The sequence below is a fragment of the Lepisosteus oculatus genome, chromosome 13, assembly GCF_040954835.1.
Source record: "Lepisosteus oculatus isolate fLepOcu1 chromosome 13, fLepOcu1.hap2, whole genome shotgun sequence".
NCBI lineage: Eukaryota > Metazoa > Chordata > Actinopteri > Semionotiformes > Lepisosteidae > Lepisosteus > Lepisosteus oculatus.
The window spans coordinates 11,106,252-11,124,482 of NC_090708.1; the positions used below are offsets into that span (position 1 = coordinate 11,106,252).

The 18,231-nt window shown below is 36.2% G+C and overlaps 1 protein-coding gene across 5 annotated transcripts in view; it reads left to right on the top strand.

Moving 5' to 3' along the window:
• Window positions 1-18,231, top strand: part of LOC102684556 (ephrin type-B receptor 1) — a 236,890-nt gene that overhangs the window by 189,880 nt on the left and 28,779 nt on the right. For all 5 annotated transcript variants that reach the window (XR_011191395.1, XR_011191394.1, XR_001480120.2 and 2 more), the window contains exons 7-12: window positions 2,571-2,733; window positions 7,388-7,496; window positions 7,700-7,764; window positions 13,918-14,040; window positions 14,363-14,610; window positions 17,272-17,487. Coding sequence is in view for 1 of the 5 variants with exons in the window: in XM_015361286.2 (XP_015216772.1) it covers window positions 2,571-2,733; window positions 7,388-7,496; window positions 7,700-7,764; window positions 13,918-14,040; window positions 14,363-14,610; window positions 17,272-17,487 (924 nt within the window). In the remaining 4 variants the exon portion in view is untranslated. The remainder of the gene's footprint in view (window positions 1-2,570; window positions 2,734-7,387; window positions 7,497-7,699; window positions 7,765-13,917; window positions 14,041-14,362; window positions 14,611-17,271; window positions 17,488-18,231) is intronic.

The window sequence follows — 18,231 nt, forward strand, 5'->3', positions numbered from 1 at the left end:
GATCAACAGCCGAGGGGAAAACAGTATCACTTCTTCCAGTATATATGCGTTGGTGCATCAAAGGTTAATGCAGTCCAAATTTCTCAGACTGGTTATTAAATCTAGATAACAAAATAAATTAATTGACAGTTTCGCAAAATTTTACAAATTACGAAATAAGCACAAAATCATTACCTTTGTGAAAGCACTGTATGGTCACCATGTTGTTGCAAACCTCTGGTCTTGCCGCGGGTGATAGAGTTTGCGAGAATTGTGACATACAGTACAGTGGTCATTCCTGCTCACCAGTCATTGTAATGACCCATATAATATGATGTATGAGATAATAAGTACAGGTTGTGCCGCAAACATTTCACCTCAGAAATGTTCCATTGTGATCTGCCTACAGCATTAACAAGTAGTATTTGTTGGTAAAACTGTCTCAAAATCGAGAGCAATATTTCTATTTTTCTATTAAAAGATATGTACTGTATTCACAAGCCTGCTTGTTCACAAGATAATAGGGCTGCTTTACATCACTGCAAGGTTTGTTGCCACGTTTTGAATCACAGACAATGAGGACAATAAGGTGCTGCAACACTATTTTGTGGTGTAAAATTTGAGGTTTTATAAGTTACTATGTACATTTTACTTTCATTGTGGTTTGAAATGAACTCATCAATGGCGATTCTTCATAACCCTGCAATATAAAAATAGTATTGCAGTTTGCCTTTTATATATTTGTTTCATAAACATTTGCTTTTAGATAATACATTTCAACATACCGTACACAGATAAAAAGTTTCTAGTCTCTGTCATTTTCTGCTTTGCTTGTGTTTTTTTTTTCTACATATGATTTTAGCAGACATGGTCTTGTCTGTACTATAATCGTTAAATTCAGGAAAGTACTGTGGTCTTGGTTCTCTAGGTTTCAGATCTATTAGCTTAAATGAAAAGGATTAGACAAACATTCTCAGACAATCAGAGTGAAAGGTCACTCAATCAATCTAGGGCCATCTTTTACCTACCCTTGTTGAGGTTTGGGGGCTTTATCAGTCATGGGTACACATAAATGTATTTTTATTTAATAACGATACTTGACTACATGTAGGTCCATAGACTCTGTACACATACAGTATAGATTCTATTACTGAGTACATAACTAAAAGTGGAATCTTCATGACTGCTTTGAAAACATTAACTAATGAACAACATGCTATCAAAACCAACGTAGTGAAAAATAGAAAAAAACTTCACAGTGCTACAGATATGCCGCCTTTGTGCGGTTGGGTGTTCCCCATAGAGTATATTGGTTGGGACAAATATGTTCCTTTGGCTATCTACATTCTTTAATCTTTTCTGAAGGACACTTTGCAATTTTTTACACATCTTGCTTGATTACAGGATGTGCACATTATCTATAAATATCTGGCACTTGAAAGTCAGAATGTATTACCTCAGAAGATGTAACCAGGCATTGAAATACTGTTACAACACCAGGGCAATTCTTTCTATGCTATCGTGTGCTTCCAGGCCAGGATATTTGCAATGCCTGATTTTCTCCTTGTCATAGTCAGTCTGCATGTCAGGTGGTGACAAGACTAAATGATTTCAGGATCATTCAGGACAACATAACGAGGACCAGTATGTCAACCATTATGTTTTGGAAAAAAGTGGAAAAAATTTAAAAACACTGGCATACTTTATGTTGGTGAGACTTGGGTGTTTACTAAAAGGGAAAAAATGAAGACCTGTATCCACTTTAGTGAAAAGTGTAGAGACAGATTGTGAATAAATATAATAAATAATATATATAAATATAAAGATATAGATATAAATATTATAAGAAATAAATAGATGCCTGAACCAAATGACAAAATCTTTAGTAAAGAACATTTCTCAAGAAAGGCTTCATAGTAGGAGAATAAGGATATGTTAATTGCTTTGTTGATTAAAACGTATTGATTGCAATAACAAAATCTTTGTCATGAAAGAAGATAAAAACTTTACAATTATTTTTTTCGAGGAACAGATATAATTATTCAAGGTCCAAAAACTTAAAATACCACAGAATCAAAACAGTTTACCCTGAGACATTTTCATGTCTTGAGTCAATTAAACTTCTCCATAAAGTAGTGTTGAAAGACATAAGAAAATATGTGAATCTTGGGATGAAGCGGAATGATTTGGTTCTGATGTTTAAGAGAAAGTGAATAACTTATCTTTTGAAATACCAAAAATATTACAGTGGTGTTGGTTTTCTATTTTTTATTAATTCAAACCTTTCTTGTATGAAGCCAATGAGATGTTCCTGCTGGTGGAAAATAAAACTGTCTGAGGTGATAAAGGCAAATGAGAAAATAAAGATATTTTTACCCTGGCCATTTATTACCAATACATTTCTGTTCACTCTCTATAAAATCTGTATATTTGAACTTGGGAAGGTGCGCCTCAAATGTCTGAAACCTAAAGTTCCGAGACAGTCCTTGAACTGTTTTATGTCTAGAATGTGTCCTTATGAAAGTTACTGACATTTGTTTGGGGTTAAAATGGAAATCACATTGACCAGGTCCCATTTTTTCTTTGCACAGGATCACTCTGAATTCAACTCATCCATGGTGAAGAGCCAGACCAACACAGCTCGCATTGATGGCCTCAGGCCTGGGACTGTGTATGTGATTCAGGTTCGCGCCAGGACTGTTGCTGGCTTTGGAAAATACAGTGGCAAAATGTGCTTTCAGACTCTGACAGATGGTAAGAAACGCAGTGCCAAGAAACATTTTTTAGAGGTATGGGTAAGGGTTGTGTGGTAAAAGGTTAATGCTGATGGGAAAGTACCACAAATAATTATTTGTGATTAAAAATAAACTCTTTGTTAATTGGCTTTTAGCTGTTCTTCCCACATCTAGAGAGCTATCCCAGCAAGCTTAGCAGTGATTAGTGGTTAATATGATTAATTATCAGCTATTGGGATAAAATTGTTTGGAGTATTTCAACACCTGCTGTTCAGGCAATGTTTTGTCTGCGTACATGATGAATTACTTTTTTTTCTTTTCCCCATCTCTTTCAAGGTGTCTACATTTGGAACTCCAAGTGTATTTTTATTTTATTTAAAAAATCAGATTATGGTTGCTTTGTGTATTGTGTTTCTGTCATTTTAGAGGGCTTAAAGGATCTGGACAAGAGAGAAGTTGAAAAAAAACATTGAATGTTTTCCATTGTTTATTATTTAAGGATTTGTTTCGGGAACTGTTACGATAGTCTGCCGACAGCAGGATTTTGTCAGCACAGAGTGTTATAAAAAAAATAAGCACAATTCTTTGTCTTTAGTTTCGGTTCTGTCTTTTTAAATTAGCTGATTAGATCGCAGACTTTTCCAAATACATTTACGAAGGATCTTTGATGGACTGGCATACACTAGGGTGTATCCCACCTTGTGCCCATTGCTTACCTGGATAGGCTCCAGCTCCCCCACAACCTTGAATTTGATGACGCTGTTAGAAAATGGATGGGTGGATTTTCAAAGGATGTTTAATGCTATTTTAAATTAAGACTGAAAAATGTCTAGTTTTTATATGAAACATTTTGTTCTTCTTTCCTTCCAAAGTAAACATAGGACTTTTCCAGAATATGTAGACTTGTAGGCTTTGCACAGCGCATTGAGCTTCATGAAAGTCCCTGTTTGAAGCACTTAAAGGATATTGCAGATAGGTTTCCCTACATGAGAAATAAATTGTTCTTCCCTTTTTTCCACTCTGCTTGATTAACGAGGGAGAAAAGCAAAGGGGGCTATTTCTTACACAGCAGATAAAAGACAGGGAGTCTGACCCCTCTGAGGAAGAAGGAGGGTGCATCCAGCAAGATTTTAAGAAGGATTCTTTCCTTCATGCAATTGTAAGGTTCTGAGAAGCGTGTTGATATCTAGTCACTTCTTAACCACTTTATCCACTATAGGGTTTTTAGGGCTGGAGCGCGTCCCACAAGCAACGGATGCAAGGCAGGGTACACCCTGGACGGACGACAGTCCTTTGCAGGGCAGACAGACAAACAGACACGCAGGCACTTACACCAGGGCTAGTTTTCCCAAAAGCCAATTGATCCAGCAGTATGTTTTTGGCTTGTGTATGGAAACAGGACCACTCTAAGGAAACCCACGCGAACAAACTCTAGGCAGATAGCAGAATGAAATCCAGGGCCCCAGCACTGTGAGGCACCAATGCTAACCATTGTGCCACCACACTGCCCACATGTTGACATGGCAATGTTTAATATGGATGAACTGCACATGTTCTTTGTTTTAGGCCTGCAATGTACAGGTATATAGGACAAACCAGCATGAAGTTACTTTGTATTTCTCATTAGTAGATTATTTTAAATATGTTCAGACAAGACAAAATCCTTATCTTTGTAAACAAAAGGTGAGGCAGTTTGAAAGTTGGGAAATTTTCAACGTCTCATTAATATATAGTAATGGGTATTTGTGCTTGCATCAATTGTAAAAGAAGACAAGTAGTTTCATTTAAAAACTCAGCCATGAATATGCTACAGATGTCATACTGTATAGCCTTATATGAGAATTTCCTTTATTAAAAAAAAATCTAGTGAGTTATATATACTGTAGTTATATGTATGCTGTTTTTGGAAGAAAAGTCCTGCAAGTATTATCAATGTTAAGAGTGATAAGCATAATAAAAGGGGAAATTTAGAGTACAATTATTATTTTCCCTTCATTTTCCTTATTTTCCTGTGTTTGTGAGAGTTAGAACATATCAAACCAAACATCACATATTCTACCATGCATTTCAAAGTACCAAACAAAAATGATGAACTGAAATTTTATTTCTACTGGGTATACCACTTACTTTTCTTATTCTAATCGGCCAATTTGAAGACTTGTATCATAATTAGATTTTGTAAAGGAGTAAACAGCACTGTATTGCAGGAGCTTCAAAAGATTAAAGTGATTATTTAATAATTGCGTTAATTGCAGCTGCCTGAGTTTAATTAGAATCAAAATGAAAGTTTCTGGGAAATGAGTTTATTGGTGATGAGACCATCACCTCCCACATCAGCAGAACAACATGTGACTGATTGTTGAGTGGTGCTGAATTGCCCAGATGATGTCCTGTGAAACAATGTTACTCCATATCTTCTCCTTATCTTTTTTCTTGTCTTTGGCAAAAAAAAAATTCTGGAAGCGGTCCCAGGCCACCCGGTGGTAATTAGTGTTCCGTTATTTGAAGCGGAGGAAGAGTGGCATGTGGATTCAGTGTTTTCAAGGCACGGCCTTTGGGGAGCTGATAGAACATTGGCTGGCTCGATGCCAAGACACGGCCCCCGTTAAGACAATTAGCAGCAGGGGGAAATTAGGGTTTGCATTTCATCTCTCACGTCTTACATGACTTTCGCTAGCTGCCACCCCCCTCCAGCCTATTTTAAAGTCTCTCTGCATAATGAGTTCCATGCATGATGGTGGAAGTAAGTGATTTTAACAGCGATTCATGCAATTGGAATTCAAAGCAGTAGCAGGCAGCCTTTTCATTTCACTTGAAACACCTCCGCATGCGTGTGGATAATATGTACAAAGACAGCCAGAAGAAAGAAAAGCAGACATTTGTCCTTTCACGTGATGTCATATTTGTGGGTTCTTGCTTACTGTGATCTAATTAGAATGTGATCACGTGTTGAATAAGATTTCAACAAAGGGTGATTGTGTGAATGACTTAGGGTGAGCAGGGCATTGAATCTTATCCGGTTCATTTACAATTCTGTCACATAAAATGCGTGACCACTCCAACTCATTTAGATAGAATGAGGTTTATGTAGTCTGTGCTTTATTGGTTCTTTGTTCAGCTCGATTTGATTATTTAAATCTGTGAGGCTGCTTGAACCAATAAGTCGGTGAGCAGAACTGCCCTTTGCTGTTAGACTAACTCTCTTTGTGAGGTGGGACTCCTATAACGCTCAACCATTAAAAATGGTTGTTACCTTAGTTCCAGATATCCAAAACTTGGACTTAGTCAGGGGCCAGACTGTGAAAGTGCCTGTGTTCACTTCACACTCTCCCTTGGTGCACTGACCATTGTGGCATACATATTGAGGGTCCTCCTGGATGATGTTGATAGGATAGATGCCAGATTTTAACAGAGCAGAACCCAGACCACATTCTAAGCCAAGACTATACCACTAGGTGGGAGCCAGTGAACATATATGGATCCTGTCAAACATGTGTAGACTACTGTAGACTTTCGGCCTGCAGATAATAAACATAATAAAGTGTTAGCTGTTGAATTATTTAGTTGAAATGTTTACTGTTTCATCCAAAACAATTGTAATAATAGTCTGAATAACTATATCCCAAAAAAAATATTAAGGTGATACTTTAAGTTGTCTATACATGAAGGTCAGCAGAATTTCCTGTAGAATATTTTACCCTTCAGTTCACTCCTTTGCGAGATTCAGACACCAACAACTCTTTAATTATTAGATTATAATAATTGGTTGTACTGGCAAAATGTACCAGAATGAGAATGCTGGTATTTGGCTGTCCCTTAAGCAGAGTAAATGTTGATCCTGTTACAGATCTTTCAAAATCTTGGTCATGAAATATTCTTTTTGGTTCTTGCCATCAAAAGGCATAGTAATGAAAGTAAAGTTTTAAAGGGGTTTGGTGTACATCTTATCTACCTGCTAAATGAATATTGTGAACCTGCTTCCTCTGTTTTTGGTAAAGAGCAATGTGGCCCCAGAAAAAAATACTCCAACTTTTGTTTTTCATTTGCTCCACCCAGACAAGTGGGAAAAAAAGTTTAGTCATCAAAATCTGAAAGGAACTTTTCATCAAGTTTCTCATTTAAACTTGAATAAAAAAACAGCTGATGGAATGCATTAACTGTAATGATGGATTTCTAAAGTAATTAATTCCCTAGCAACTGTATTCCCAGCTATGCATAGATACACAAAATCAAAGAAAAACCCAGTTAATGATTTAATTATATAGAGCAATAAAAAATGTAATCTGTTTTATGACACTGCCTGCTAATAATAATTCCTTAATTTGTAATGCCTACAGTAGATATTTAGCAAACCATTTGCACTTACTTAAAATATACTGTTAGATTCAGTCTTATTAGGGTACAAGACATAGGTGACTCAGTTTTAAAAATTGTGGAAGGAATTAACTTTTATATCGCTCTTTAAAAATACATGCTATGTTAAAGGAACTGGTTCCACACAGCTGTATTACAACACAGTCTAGTAGATGTACATTTCTGCTGCAAAATGGAAGCTACAACCTTATTAAAAGAAGTGGCCTTCTGCTTCTGTTGCTTTGCCTCTTCTTGTCTCCCTATTCATGTGTCTTTTTTCTGTTCTCCCTCTTCCTTTACCTCCTCTGTCCTGTCCACAGACGACTACAAGTCAGAGCTGAGAGAGCAGCTGCCTTTGATCGCTGGCTCTGCAGCTGCTGGTGTGGTGTTCATTGTCTCTTTGGTCGCCATTTCCATCGTCTGCAGCAGGTACCGGATCCCATGCCTTAGTGTCCAGTACTGTAATATACCGTAATATACAGTATTTAAATAGACATGCTGTCTTTTTTGATTTGATAGTATAAAAGAGGTTTATCCAAACAAAAAATATTTTTTCAATCTTTTAGAGCTGGTTAGAAATTTAGGATTCCAATGTAAAACATTTAATGATGCAATGTTTTTTTTTAATGCAGGAAGAGAGCCTACTCTAAGGAAGCCGTTTACAGTGACAAATTGCAGCATTACAGCACAGGCCGAGGTGAGTTAACAGTGCCTCATTTAGAGGTTGTGCCCTGTAATTTCGACACTTTTCAGTATACTTCTTCATCTATCCTTTTTCTTTCTTCAAGTGCATTCATTGCTTTCAGTTTGTGTGAGGTGGAGGTTCAATATAACAGCTAACTGTTAAAATGATAAAAGGTATAGCAGTAAATGACAACCTAGAAGCTATCTTAGTTCCTACACAGAAAAATTAGATATGAACCGTTAATCAAATATTTATGGTTGGAGGAAAGCAAAAGAAAATTTGAAGAAAGAAAAAAAAACACTCTGGCGTTATACAGTATACACACACTAAAACTGAAAACGTGTGCTTTTCTTCAAGCCAAATGTATTATTTTCTAAAAATAAAGTTTCAGAGTATTATGTAATAATTAAAACTCAAGCTACATGTCAACATCTTCCGGCAGAAGCCTTTATTAAGACAATGAAGGCAATTAACAAAGAGAAAATAAACAAAGAACATGAAACAATAAAATCCCTAATTATCAATCTGCTAATGCCTCTTGAAATGAGCAATTAAGGAAAGGAACGCAAGTGTGCCAAATGACTTTCACTCATTCTTAATTCATTTGTGGAAAATAAATGGTCAAATTACTTTCAGCACAATCTATGAGATAAGTTCAAAAACAGTTGATGAAACACATTTTGCCACCAATCTAATGAAGGAAATGATTGGACACTTATATAAATCTACAATAACATGACAAATGCAATACTTTATCATACTCTTAACACTAGTGGTAACATACAAAATAAGCAGTAATAGAAGTAAGTCAGGAAGGTGGTCAGTCAAGATCTAAGAATGCTGTCTAAGAGTGTAACTACACAGATTACATTATTTACAATCTGTGCAGCGTTATTTATGACATAGTCTGTTCAAGTGGATTCACAGATGCTATCTCTACAATTATTTGCTGTTCTGAGTCAGAAGTAAAGAGTCAAACAGATTCCTGGTTTATAATTATCTGTCTTTGTAATTCCTACTATATACTGAGGTTCTTTTAAGAAAAAACAAGGTTTGTAATGAGTGGGAGTTGTCTCTTGTTGTTTGAGACTGCAGTCAATTTATAGGTTCATACTCTGCAATTTTTTAAGGCTGTATTCTTTAACTTTGATAATTGATTAAGCAAGTGTATATTGTGTTCTGAATTGGATGAATTTTTTAATTAGAGTACATTAACAATAGATTGTTGCAATCGTATTGTAAATAAAACTGTTTCAGTGCAGAAACCTCTCTGTAAAATAATGCAATTCTCATTTGGCCTTGTCGGGATAAAATATAACAAGGAAACACAAAAACATTCTTTACAAAAGCATGCACAGGAAAGAGTGTGCCTAATAACATAAAAACCCTGCAACTTTTCAAAACCGACATGTACAATAAAAGTTGAGGGCTTTGTTGGCTAAGAGGTCCTTGTATATTTCTAGTATGTTATGTGTTTCTTCACTCTTAAAAAGTCAAGGCCTTTTCAGAGTGAAAGGTTTACCTTTATCACACAATCCTGCAAAATAATTGACAGTAGAGAGTGAAGGATGTCAAACAATGGACATACAGTATGTGCCACAAGCCCTCTGGAGGGATTGCAGAATCATTTGTTTCTTTTTTAGTCATGTAACTATTGGAAACATACTAATACTATAAAAGAGGCATTGTTCTTGAGCAACAGCTGGTTTGTTTTAAATATTGTAATCATTGTCTCTGATCCAGAAGAAGTCCTTTTTCGTCTACAGCAATCTACACAAGTCTTGGAGTTAAATAGAGTTTATCTGGTCTCTCTCCCTCTCTCTCTCTCACTATCTCTCTCTCTCTATTATACCATATTCCGTATATCTAACTGATATTAGGATTTCTTTTTTAAATGAATACAATTTTGTATCTCACTGGGGTGTAATTTATTGTCTTACACCTCAAGGGAGCTGATCGCATTAATACAGCATATAGGCATATATTAAATGTAATGATCACTATTTCTTGCATGAGATCATTTACACAGTGGTGTGCCTAATGATTGGTTTTAGAGATCTGTAACTGGTTCAGCTTGTTGGTCTATAAACTCAGGACTAATGTAATATCACATTGCGCTTTCTAGGCAGATTCTGCCTGCGGGGTGATGTAAAGACAAAAGAAACATCCCATGTATGCTTCTATTCTAAGGATAAATTTGAAGAGATAGTGGAGCTGTTCTGTAAGCCCACAAGAATAAAGTGAAGTGTAATTTTATGAATAAAAGAGAGACCTGCCAGTTATGATACATTTGTCAGTCAATCTTTAAATAAAATGAGACCACAGGACTCCTTTTCTAAGTGTTGAGACATTACAGTGCTTCAACATCCATGACAGATCACAGATATCTCTAGAGATATCTTTGGGAAGAACCAGTTGCAGCAGAAGAAATTAGCTTCCAGATTTACCTCCTTATCAGTTTGTCATCAGATGTCAATTTATGGAAATTATGCAGCCAGCTTGCTGAAGAATTTTGTGTCCTTTACAGAATTTGAGGTTATCTGTGTGGCTGATAAATGCCCGCCACTTATTTTTAGTCATGGATTACTGAGCAGCACAGGCTGAGAGATTTGTAAAAATGTCTTCCTAGTCTGAACATATGAGATTTATGGATATATAATACAAATACATGCTTGTAAAGAACTAGAATATACTGCATTTCAACTGCATGCTCATTTTAGTGTTGCTTAATCCATTGTTGTAATAAAATACGTATTACTCTGAAAGGAAATGAAAATCAATAATGTAATACAGTATATACTGTACGTGGTATACTACCTTGTATACTACCTCTTGTATACTACCTATACGTTCTATGGTCTTTTTTTACTTGTAGTTTATTAGTTTTCTTACAAGAATTATGAGAAGCAAAGTTGTCATTGCAAAATTATCATAGTTGACTGAGGGGGGACTGTTAATATCAGCTGCTTGATCGTGATGTTTTTATTTTACCTGCTATGTTTGTGCTGTACATTATTCTGTGGGACTCCAGTACATCTGTGTTAATTGCTATTAAAGCATTTTATAGTCATGTTATTTAGAGATTCCAGGAAGAAACAAAAAAACCTTTTCTTAGATAAGATTTTATTTTTTCCCCTGAATGATCTCCCAAAGGCCAGCATTGAGGAGTCTTTTCAGAAGCTTTTTGTTGCTGGACACCTACAGTAGTAAAATAGTTTTTCAAACAGATACATCAAATGAAACTCAAAAATGCACAAACTACCCCTTTTAGTAATGGCACATTCTTCATAGTCTCACTGACTTGTGTATACCCACTTGGATTTAACAAGGAAATATAGTATCAGACATTGAACTGTGAAAACAGAAGTTTAGGGTGTGGACTGCTTTAAAACTGTGACTTTGTTCTCCGTTATGGTGTGTCACCTTGCTTAAGTATCCACAGCTCTGACCTTATTCAGCCGTAGCACCACAGACAATCAGCTCACCGACCTCGCTGACAGGGTCCCAGATGGATACCAGACCACTTGCCCAATAAACGCTCCCACAAATCAGGACGAGCAGCTCGCCCATGTAAATAAATGGTAATTTGTGTCACCACTTATAGTGTACAGATGTTGTTAAGTGGTGTCTCAGAGGATTAAGTGCCACAAGAGCCAGATGGAGTCCTATATGATGAGAGGGAAGGCAGGCATGAGGTGTCACACAGGCTTCCTTCACTTGGCTGGCCATAATGAATACTGCATATTGGCATTTGTGCTGGTTACATTTGCACATCTGCTCTTCTGGTCTGTTGCATGATTATATTTTAATGCAATGAAGGAAATCAGTTTAACATATGGGAGTTTTAGTGCTTTAATTCTAAAATTTATTGACACCAGATAGCATGTTGCATTGACTGCTTTTGGCAGCTTGGCAAATCAATCTGTTGTCACGGATTCCATATTCATACAACTTTTTCCAAGTGCAATGTACTGCAGTAAAATATCTGTCCTGTCTTTCTTGTTTTTTGATCAAACTAACTCTTACAATTTCATGGATAAAGGTTTTTATTGCACTATCCTTATTAACTCTACCAACACCTTAGTATACTCAACATGGAATGATTCAGTTACACTATGGTTGTACGAATACGATTATATTTTTGGTAATGGGATATGATAAAGAATAGAATGACTTAGTGTAGACTCTCTCTACTAAGGCACTTTTATAGAAAGAACAAAACAGTACATCATCCACTTTGTGTGCTGAGCAAGCACAGATCAAGGATGCATAAAATATTTACGTACATATCTATTTTTTCTAGCAGCTATAAAAAAATGTTAAACAGCGCTTTAAGGAAAAATACAACCCGTGAATTATATATGAAAGGCAGATATGTTCCTGTAATAAAAGCAATAGGTTCTATCTGTGTTGTTTACTGAAATGGAGACTACATAATGGCTGATAATATAAGTGGTTGTTGATGCTGAGAAAGCCATTATGTGATGCAGAGCCGCTGTTCCAAATGGCTGAATGAATTCTTTAATTTGAGTGTATGGACTTGCTTAATCGTCAATTACATCCAAGCAGCCAAGGTTCAAAGCAATTAGAAATCAGTTAGACAGAGCCTCCACTCAAAGAAATGAAAACTGTTCTTATATTGATTTGCGTGGACTGAAAGTCTATCATGCCATATCCCAAGTTTCATTCAGGACTCTTTCAACATTGCTTTTTATAGACCTTTTCCACCTATCAGGTATAGGCTCTTCTGATTCATCTCCTAATTTAGTAGAAGGTTGTGTATTCTTGGGAAGGTAGCAGAAAGCCAGGGCCTTACCCAGAAGCACAGGGTGTATGTTGGGACTGCTCTTCCCTTGGATGGAGGTTAATTGGATGGAGTTCCAATCAGGACCACTGAGAGAAAATGATAATTCAGAAAAAACTGTTATACTGTATCTACAAGTAGCTCTCATGTCTTTGAGAGATTAAAGAAAGCCTACATGCTTATGGGAAGAGCATATAAGATCCACTTATGCTGACACCCAAAACTGAAATTAACCCTTGGAGCTATGAGGAAGCAAACCTAACCATTATGTCTCCCTCCACATGGATTCATTCTACACAGAAAGCATTTTAACAGCTTCACAGATCAGAAACCCTGAATCTATGAGGCTGGGTAAAATAATGCCACAAAAGCAGGTTTAATTTGCACTTCCAAACTCAAAGCCTCACCTGTGAACTTCATCAAAATATATACTGTACATTATTAAGTGAAGATTGACATAAGAAAGTTTGCAAACTAGAAGAATCAAAGTGAAAGATTTGGCCATCTAGTTTTATTAACAAAATATTATCAACTTTGAATGCATGGCTGAGTAACTTATTTCCAGATGCCCACATGTTTGGATTAACACTTCCAGTTATTCATCTATGTATTATGCAGTCAGAATTAACATGAACAACGGCAGTTTAATCTTGCTCTTCAGTGTGTTGCCAAGATCTTTGACTCTGAATTGTCTTGATGCAAAGAATACCGTATGTGTCAGTGATGTCTGGCCCATCAAGAACAGCAGCAATTGGGTCTGTATTGGCATTTGCTTAAATTCTTTTGACAATGCTATTTACATCTACTCTAGGAATGTTGTTGACTCTTGTTTACTGATGTTGACTTGTTGTTGAGAATCTTTATAGTTGATCTGACTTGCAGGTCATGCACAAAGTCTTGTCCTTGACTGTAAACATTTTTGCCGTTGTTTTATAATAAGAAGGGAACAATTCTTTAGTTCTTAAGTTGACTTCAGAAACAACAGTGTTCACATTCCATTAACTGCAGCTCACCCCTAAAGTATTTTTTTTTACTGTTTTACTGTTTCACTTCTGTTACTTTATGATTCCTATAGGAACCTTGGAAAATGGGTTAATTGGCTTTTCAAAGCATATAGCCCTTACACAGTATGGTATATGCACAATTAAGTTATGAGCTTTGTATGTACCTGTATATACTGTATATAGCCAACCTCAAACTAGTTAGAAAGTCTAATATTATTATTTTATATTATATCTTCCTCAGATAATCTGTGGATTAATAAAATATCCAGCATATGTGTTTTTAAACACAGAATTATGTAGAGCTTTTTTGATAAATTTACATTCTTTCATCAGTCTGTTTCACAACTTACTCCTTAGGCTCTCCTGGGATGAAAATTTACATTGACCCTTTCACATATGAAGACCCAAATGAGGCAGTTCGAGAGTTTGCAAAGGAGATTGATGTGTCCTGTGTGAAGATTGAAGAAGTCATTGGTGCAGGTACAATGGATGTTTGCTATTCAGGTTTTCTGTGTTTTTTAGGTTGCAAACTACATTCATTAATTTACTTCTCTCATGATTTGATGCCTAAAATAGATTAATTATACATATGGTGGACAAAACCAATGAAGCTGAAAAAATTGAGTTCACTTTCCACCACTGTCCAGTAGTATAGCTGGAATACATCTTGTCTTGTCTTGTTGTCTTGTTGCTGGAATGGAGGTCACATAGCTATTTGTGGGGCTTTGTTTTGTGAATAGATGTTTTTTAGAGAGAAGGCAAGTGTCCTGTGTGTGGAGTGACAGATCCTTTGTGTTTCCAGGTGAATTTGGAGAGGTGTACAAGGGCCGGTTGAAGCTACCTGGAAAACGAGAGATCTATGTGGCCATTAAAACATTAAAAGCTGGTTATTCTGAGAAGCAGAGGCGGGACTTCTTGAGTGAGGCCAGCATCATGGGCCAATTTGACCACCCCAACATCATCCGGTTGGAGGGGGTAGTCACAAAGAGCCGGCCAGTCATGATCATCACAGAGTTTATGGAAAATGGCGCCCTGGACTCCTTCCTTAGGGTGGGTATTTATTATTAATTAACTTTTAGTTAACCAAATAGTTGATCTATTCAAGCAAAAATTAAGGTTTAAACTGTAGTACACTGAAGGAAACTGTATTTATTCTTAAAAACATCCTGCTTGATTGTTGAGATCAAGTCTCTTACCAATAAAGAAATTGAGTACAATATTTGCCATTTGGCTTCTTAATTCAGGATTAGATTCATTTTTTGTACACCTGTGTAGTGCAAAAATATGTAAAATCCATAGCCAACTTTAATTAAAAATTTACCTAATTTTACAACATGACATTTACCACAGAGTAGTTAGCTCCAAGATATGTCAGCTATCATGAGAACTTAACATTTGTGATAGGTGTCACTACTTGTAGTTTTCACAATAAAAGTTTACCTTGCATGTTAAACTTTAAAAAGGCTCAGCTCTCAGCCTGACCTGTCTCTGGATAGGAAAAAGTTTCTTGTATCCCCAATGCTTCCTCCCTTTGTCTGGCAGCATACCTCAGGATAATGGAGAGAGTGTTATGCCACAGAGACGTCAAGGTCAGAGTATCAGTGAGAGTACAATTTTAGAGGATTAGGTGTGTACAGTTTAGTGGTGCTGATCTGCAGCTTCAGGCCTCAGATGTGGGTATGAATGAGAAAAAACTATGAATGAGAAAAAGGCTCAGCATGTTGCCTTGGGCCTGGCTAATGAAGTGTTACTTCTCCCCAGCCCACACCTTCCTGAGGTGGGGAATATGGGGGGCTCAGCCCAGTAGGAAAAGTTGACCTACTTCTTATAACTGCAGGACTACTGCAGGCTGTCTCTTAGGCAAGAGAATGAGAACGCAGGGCAGTCAGAGATCATCAGTTAATATAATCTAGTTTCTGAAATTTCAGTTTCTCTGTCAGGGATTACTTTTTGGGTTATAAATGAACATATTATCTAAGCTAAATAACTTTTTTTAAAATACAAACTTTTATTTATAGTTTATAGTTTATTTTAAACCACATTTCCAAGGTGAGAACAGTAAAATGTTTAAGGCCTTATTTATAATGTTTAAGGCCTTGTTTATAGCTTAATGCCCCATAACACAATGTACTGTAACTCATTGCTACCAACAGAGAGTGTGTGAAAGTATGTCATGACCAGCCTTGATGTTTTTTATTGACTAAAAGAATGGATAGTTATTGATTCCAGTAGACTTTCTACTGTCAAAAATGCAGATTTCTTTTCTGTTAGACAAATAAATATCGCCAAATCAATATAGTATAGTTATAGTTAATGGATCAATTTCCTCTTCATCTTGATTTGATGCTTGTTTGAAAGTACTCATTTGAAGTAAGTTTGCAGTGCCTCTGCTACCAAGCAGGCTGACTAGTGTTTCATTGATTTTGATTAACCTGATATTTTTTAGAATCCATGGAGTAAAAAAAAGTACAGTACTGTATATCTGAATAACTATCAAGAGTGCTGTAAATAAGGCCAGGTTTGGTACTTGCTAATACATGCTACTACATTATCTTGAAACAATACTAAAGGAAATACAGTATTTGAAGAAAGTGGCATGTACCATGAAACTGAAATTATGTACACCTGAATATATGAACACTATATGCCACTTAATAAACACCTGAATACAAATATCTTCTTACCTGTAAATTATACTCAAGGCATTGCCCTGGGGAAGCTACCTGTGTGTTAAGTATTAATAAACTAAAGACAGAACAAAACAGACAGCAAAATTACTATCTACAAAAATTTCAATGGTAAATGTTTAAGGCTGGTATTTTCCTAAAAGGACTGGACAGAAAGGTGAGTTCATATGGTAAGGAAAAGTAGATTTCAGGAATTTGTGGAAGTCAATTTTAAGCGGTATGACTCAGTTAAGGTATTACACAAATGGAACAGTGTAGGCTGATCTTTTAGCATTGTATTACATCCAATTAACAAATCATATTTCTGACTAAAAAAATCAATGGTAAGTCATAATAATGTAGGTGAACTGTGCATCAAAAGAATTAGGCTTTGCAAAACTGCACTCGCAAATGTTGAATGTATGTACTGTACCTGCTTCAGGCTCATGCTAAAATGATGTGATTTTTCCGGATTCATTTTTTTCCTTTTGGCATTATGTAAGTGGGGACTGATTTGTACGTGGACCAACAAAGCAATTTTGATATGAATTGCAACCTAAAGAAAAATAAAAAATCACAGTTCTCTCAATATCATTGGTGAACCTCTTATATACAGTATACTGCATGAAATACAACACCTCTTGTTATTAAACAAAAATGGAATTTATTTTTATTTCATTTACTTTTTTGTTGCATAACCTGATGCATTGTTATTATACATGCTAAGCACTGCAACTAAAATTAGTTTTAAAAACACTATGAAATCTGAACAAGAAGAGATTATAGTGGGCAGTCTATGATTGTTTCATTGTAATGCCCCACCAATAACCAGAAAGGCATTCTATTCCAATAATTTTAATTCCTCTGGATGATTTTTTTCAATTACCAGTTTAGAGAGCTATATTTAGTGATTTAATTGATTACCATGGAAAATAATGATCAATTATCATCAAAGAGAACTGAGAATTATCCATGTATTAATGGAAACATACAGATGATATATAGTAAGGGCTTCTGTTACTACCCTGTTCTCCCTTTCTGACAGCAAAATGATGGCCAGTTTACGGTGATCCAGCTTGTGGGGATGATGCGAGGCATTGCTGCTGGGATGAAGTACCTGTCGGACATGAACTATGTCCACAGAGACCTGGCAGCCCGCAACATTCTAGTCAACAGCAACTTGGTGTGCAAGGTGTCTGACTTTGGGCTTTCACGCTATCTTCAGGATGACACCTCTGACCCCACTTACACCAGCTCCCTGGTGAGTCCCCACTCCCACCTTTCTAACCCTTAGTCTTGCATTTCAGTGCTTCACCAAAATGAACGGCTCATGTCAGGTGACATCCAATGCTATCAGGCTTGGAGGACGGAGCATCCATGAGCCTTACCTACTTTCCAAAGAGTCTTCCAGTGGTACAGACTGCTTTACAGTATATAAATATATATGTTTTACTTCATTTACCATTTAATTACGATTGGTTAGCATTGAGTGAAAAGACGCCTGATTTTTGAAAAAGGAAATAGTGTTTATTTGTTGTTTTTGTTGGAGTTGTTTTCACTCACAGAGGTACTTGCTGGGTGATTTCTGTCATTGTTCCCCAGCAATCAACTGAATTTTAGTCATTTTACCCATCCGGAACACACTGGGAAATGCTTTCTTTGTTCTTATAAAATATAGCTGCAAACGAGGGAATTGATGGAAAAAATAATGAAATGTAGTTTTGTCTGAGAATGGTCTTTGTGCAAACTTTCCTCAGTGTTATTTTGTCCTTAATACTTGTGTGCACAAAGCATATCTTTATAATGAAGGCTTTGTTGATCCACATATGAAGATAATTTTAATCAGGTGGTTTTGCCAGCAACAGATCTTCATTTTTATGTTTTCCTTTGGAAATGTAAAGACAAAAAGGAGCCATTTGGTCTCCAATCAAAAGGTACCTCAAAACATTTTAAAGCACTTATTTGTGTCCTTGTTACATAAAGGATAATAACCATAAATGGCCCA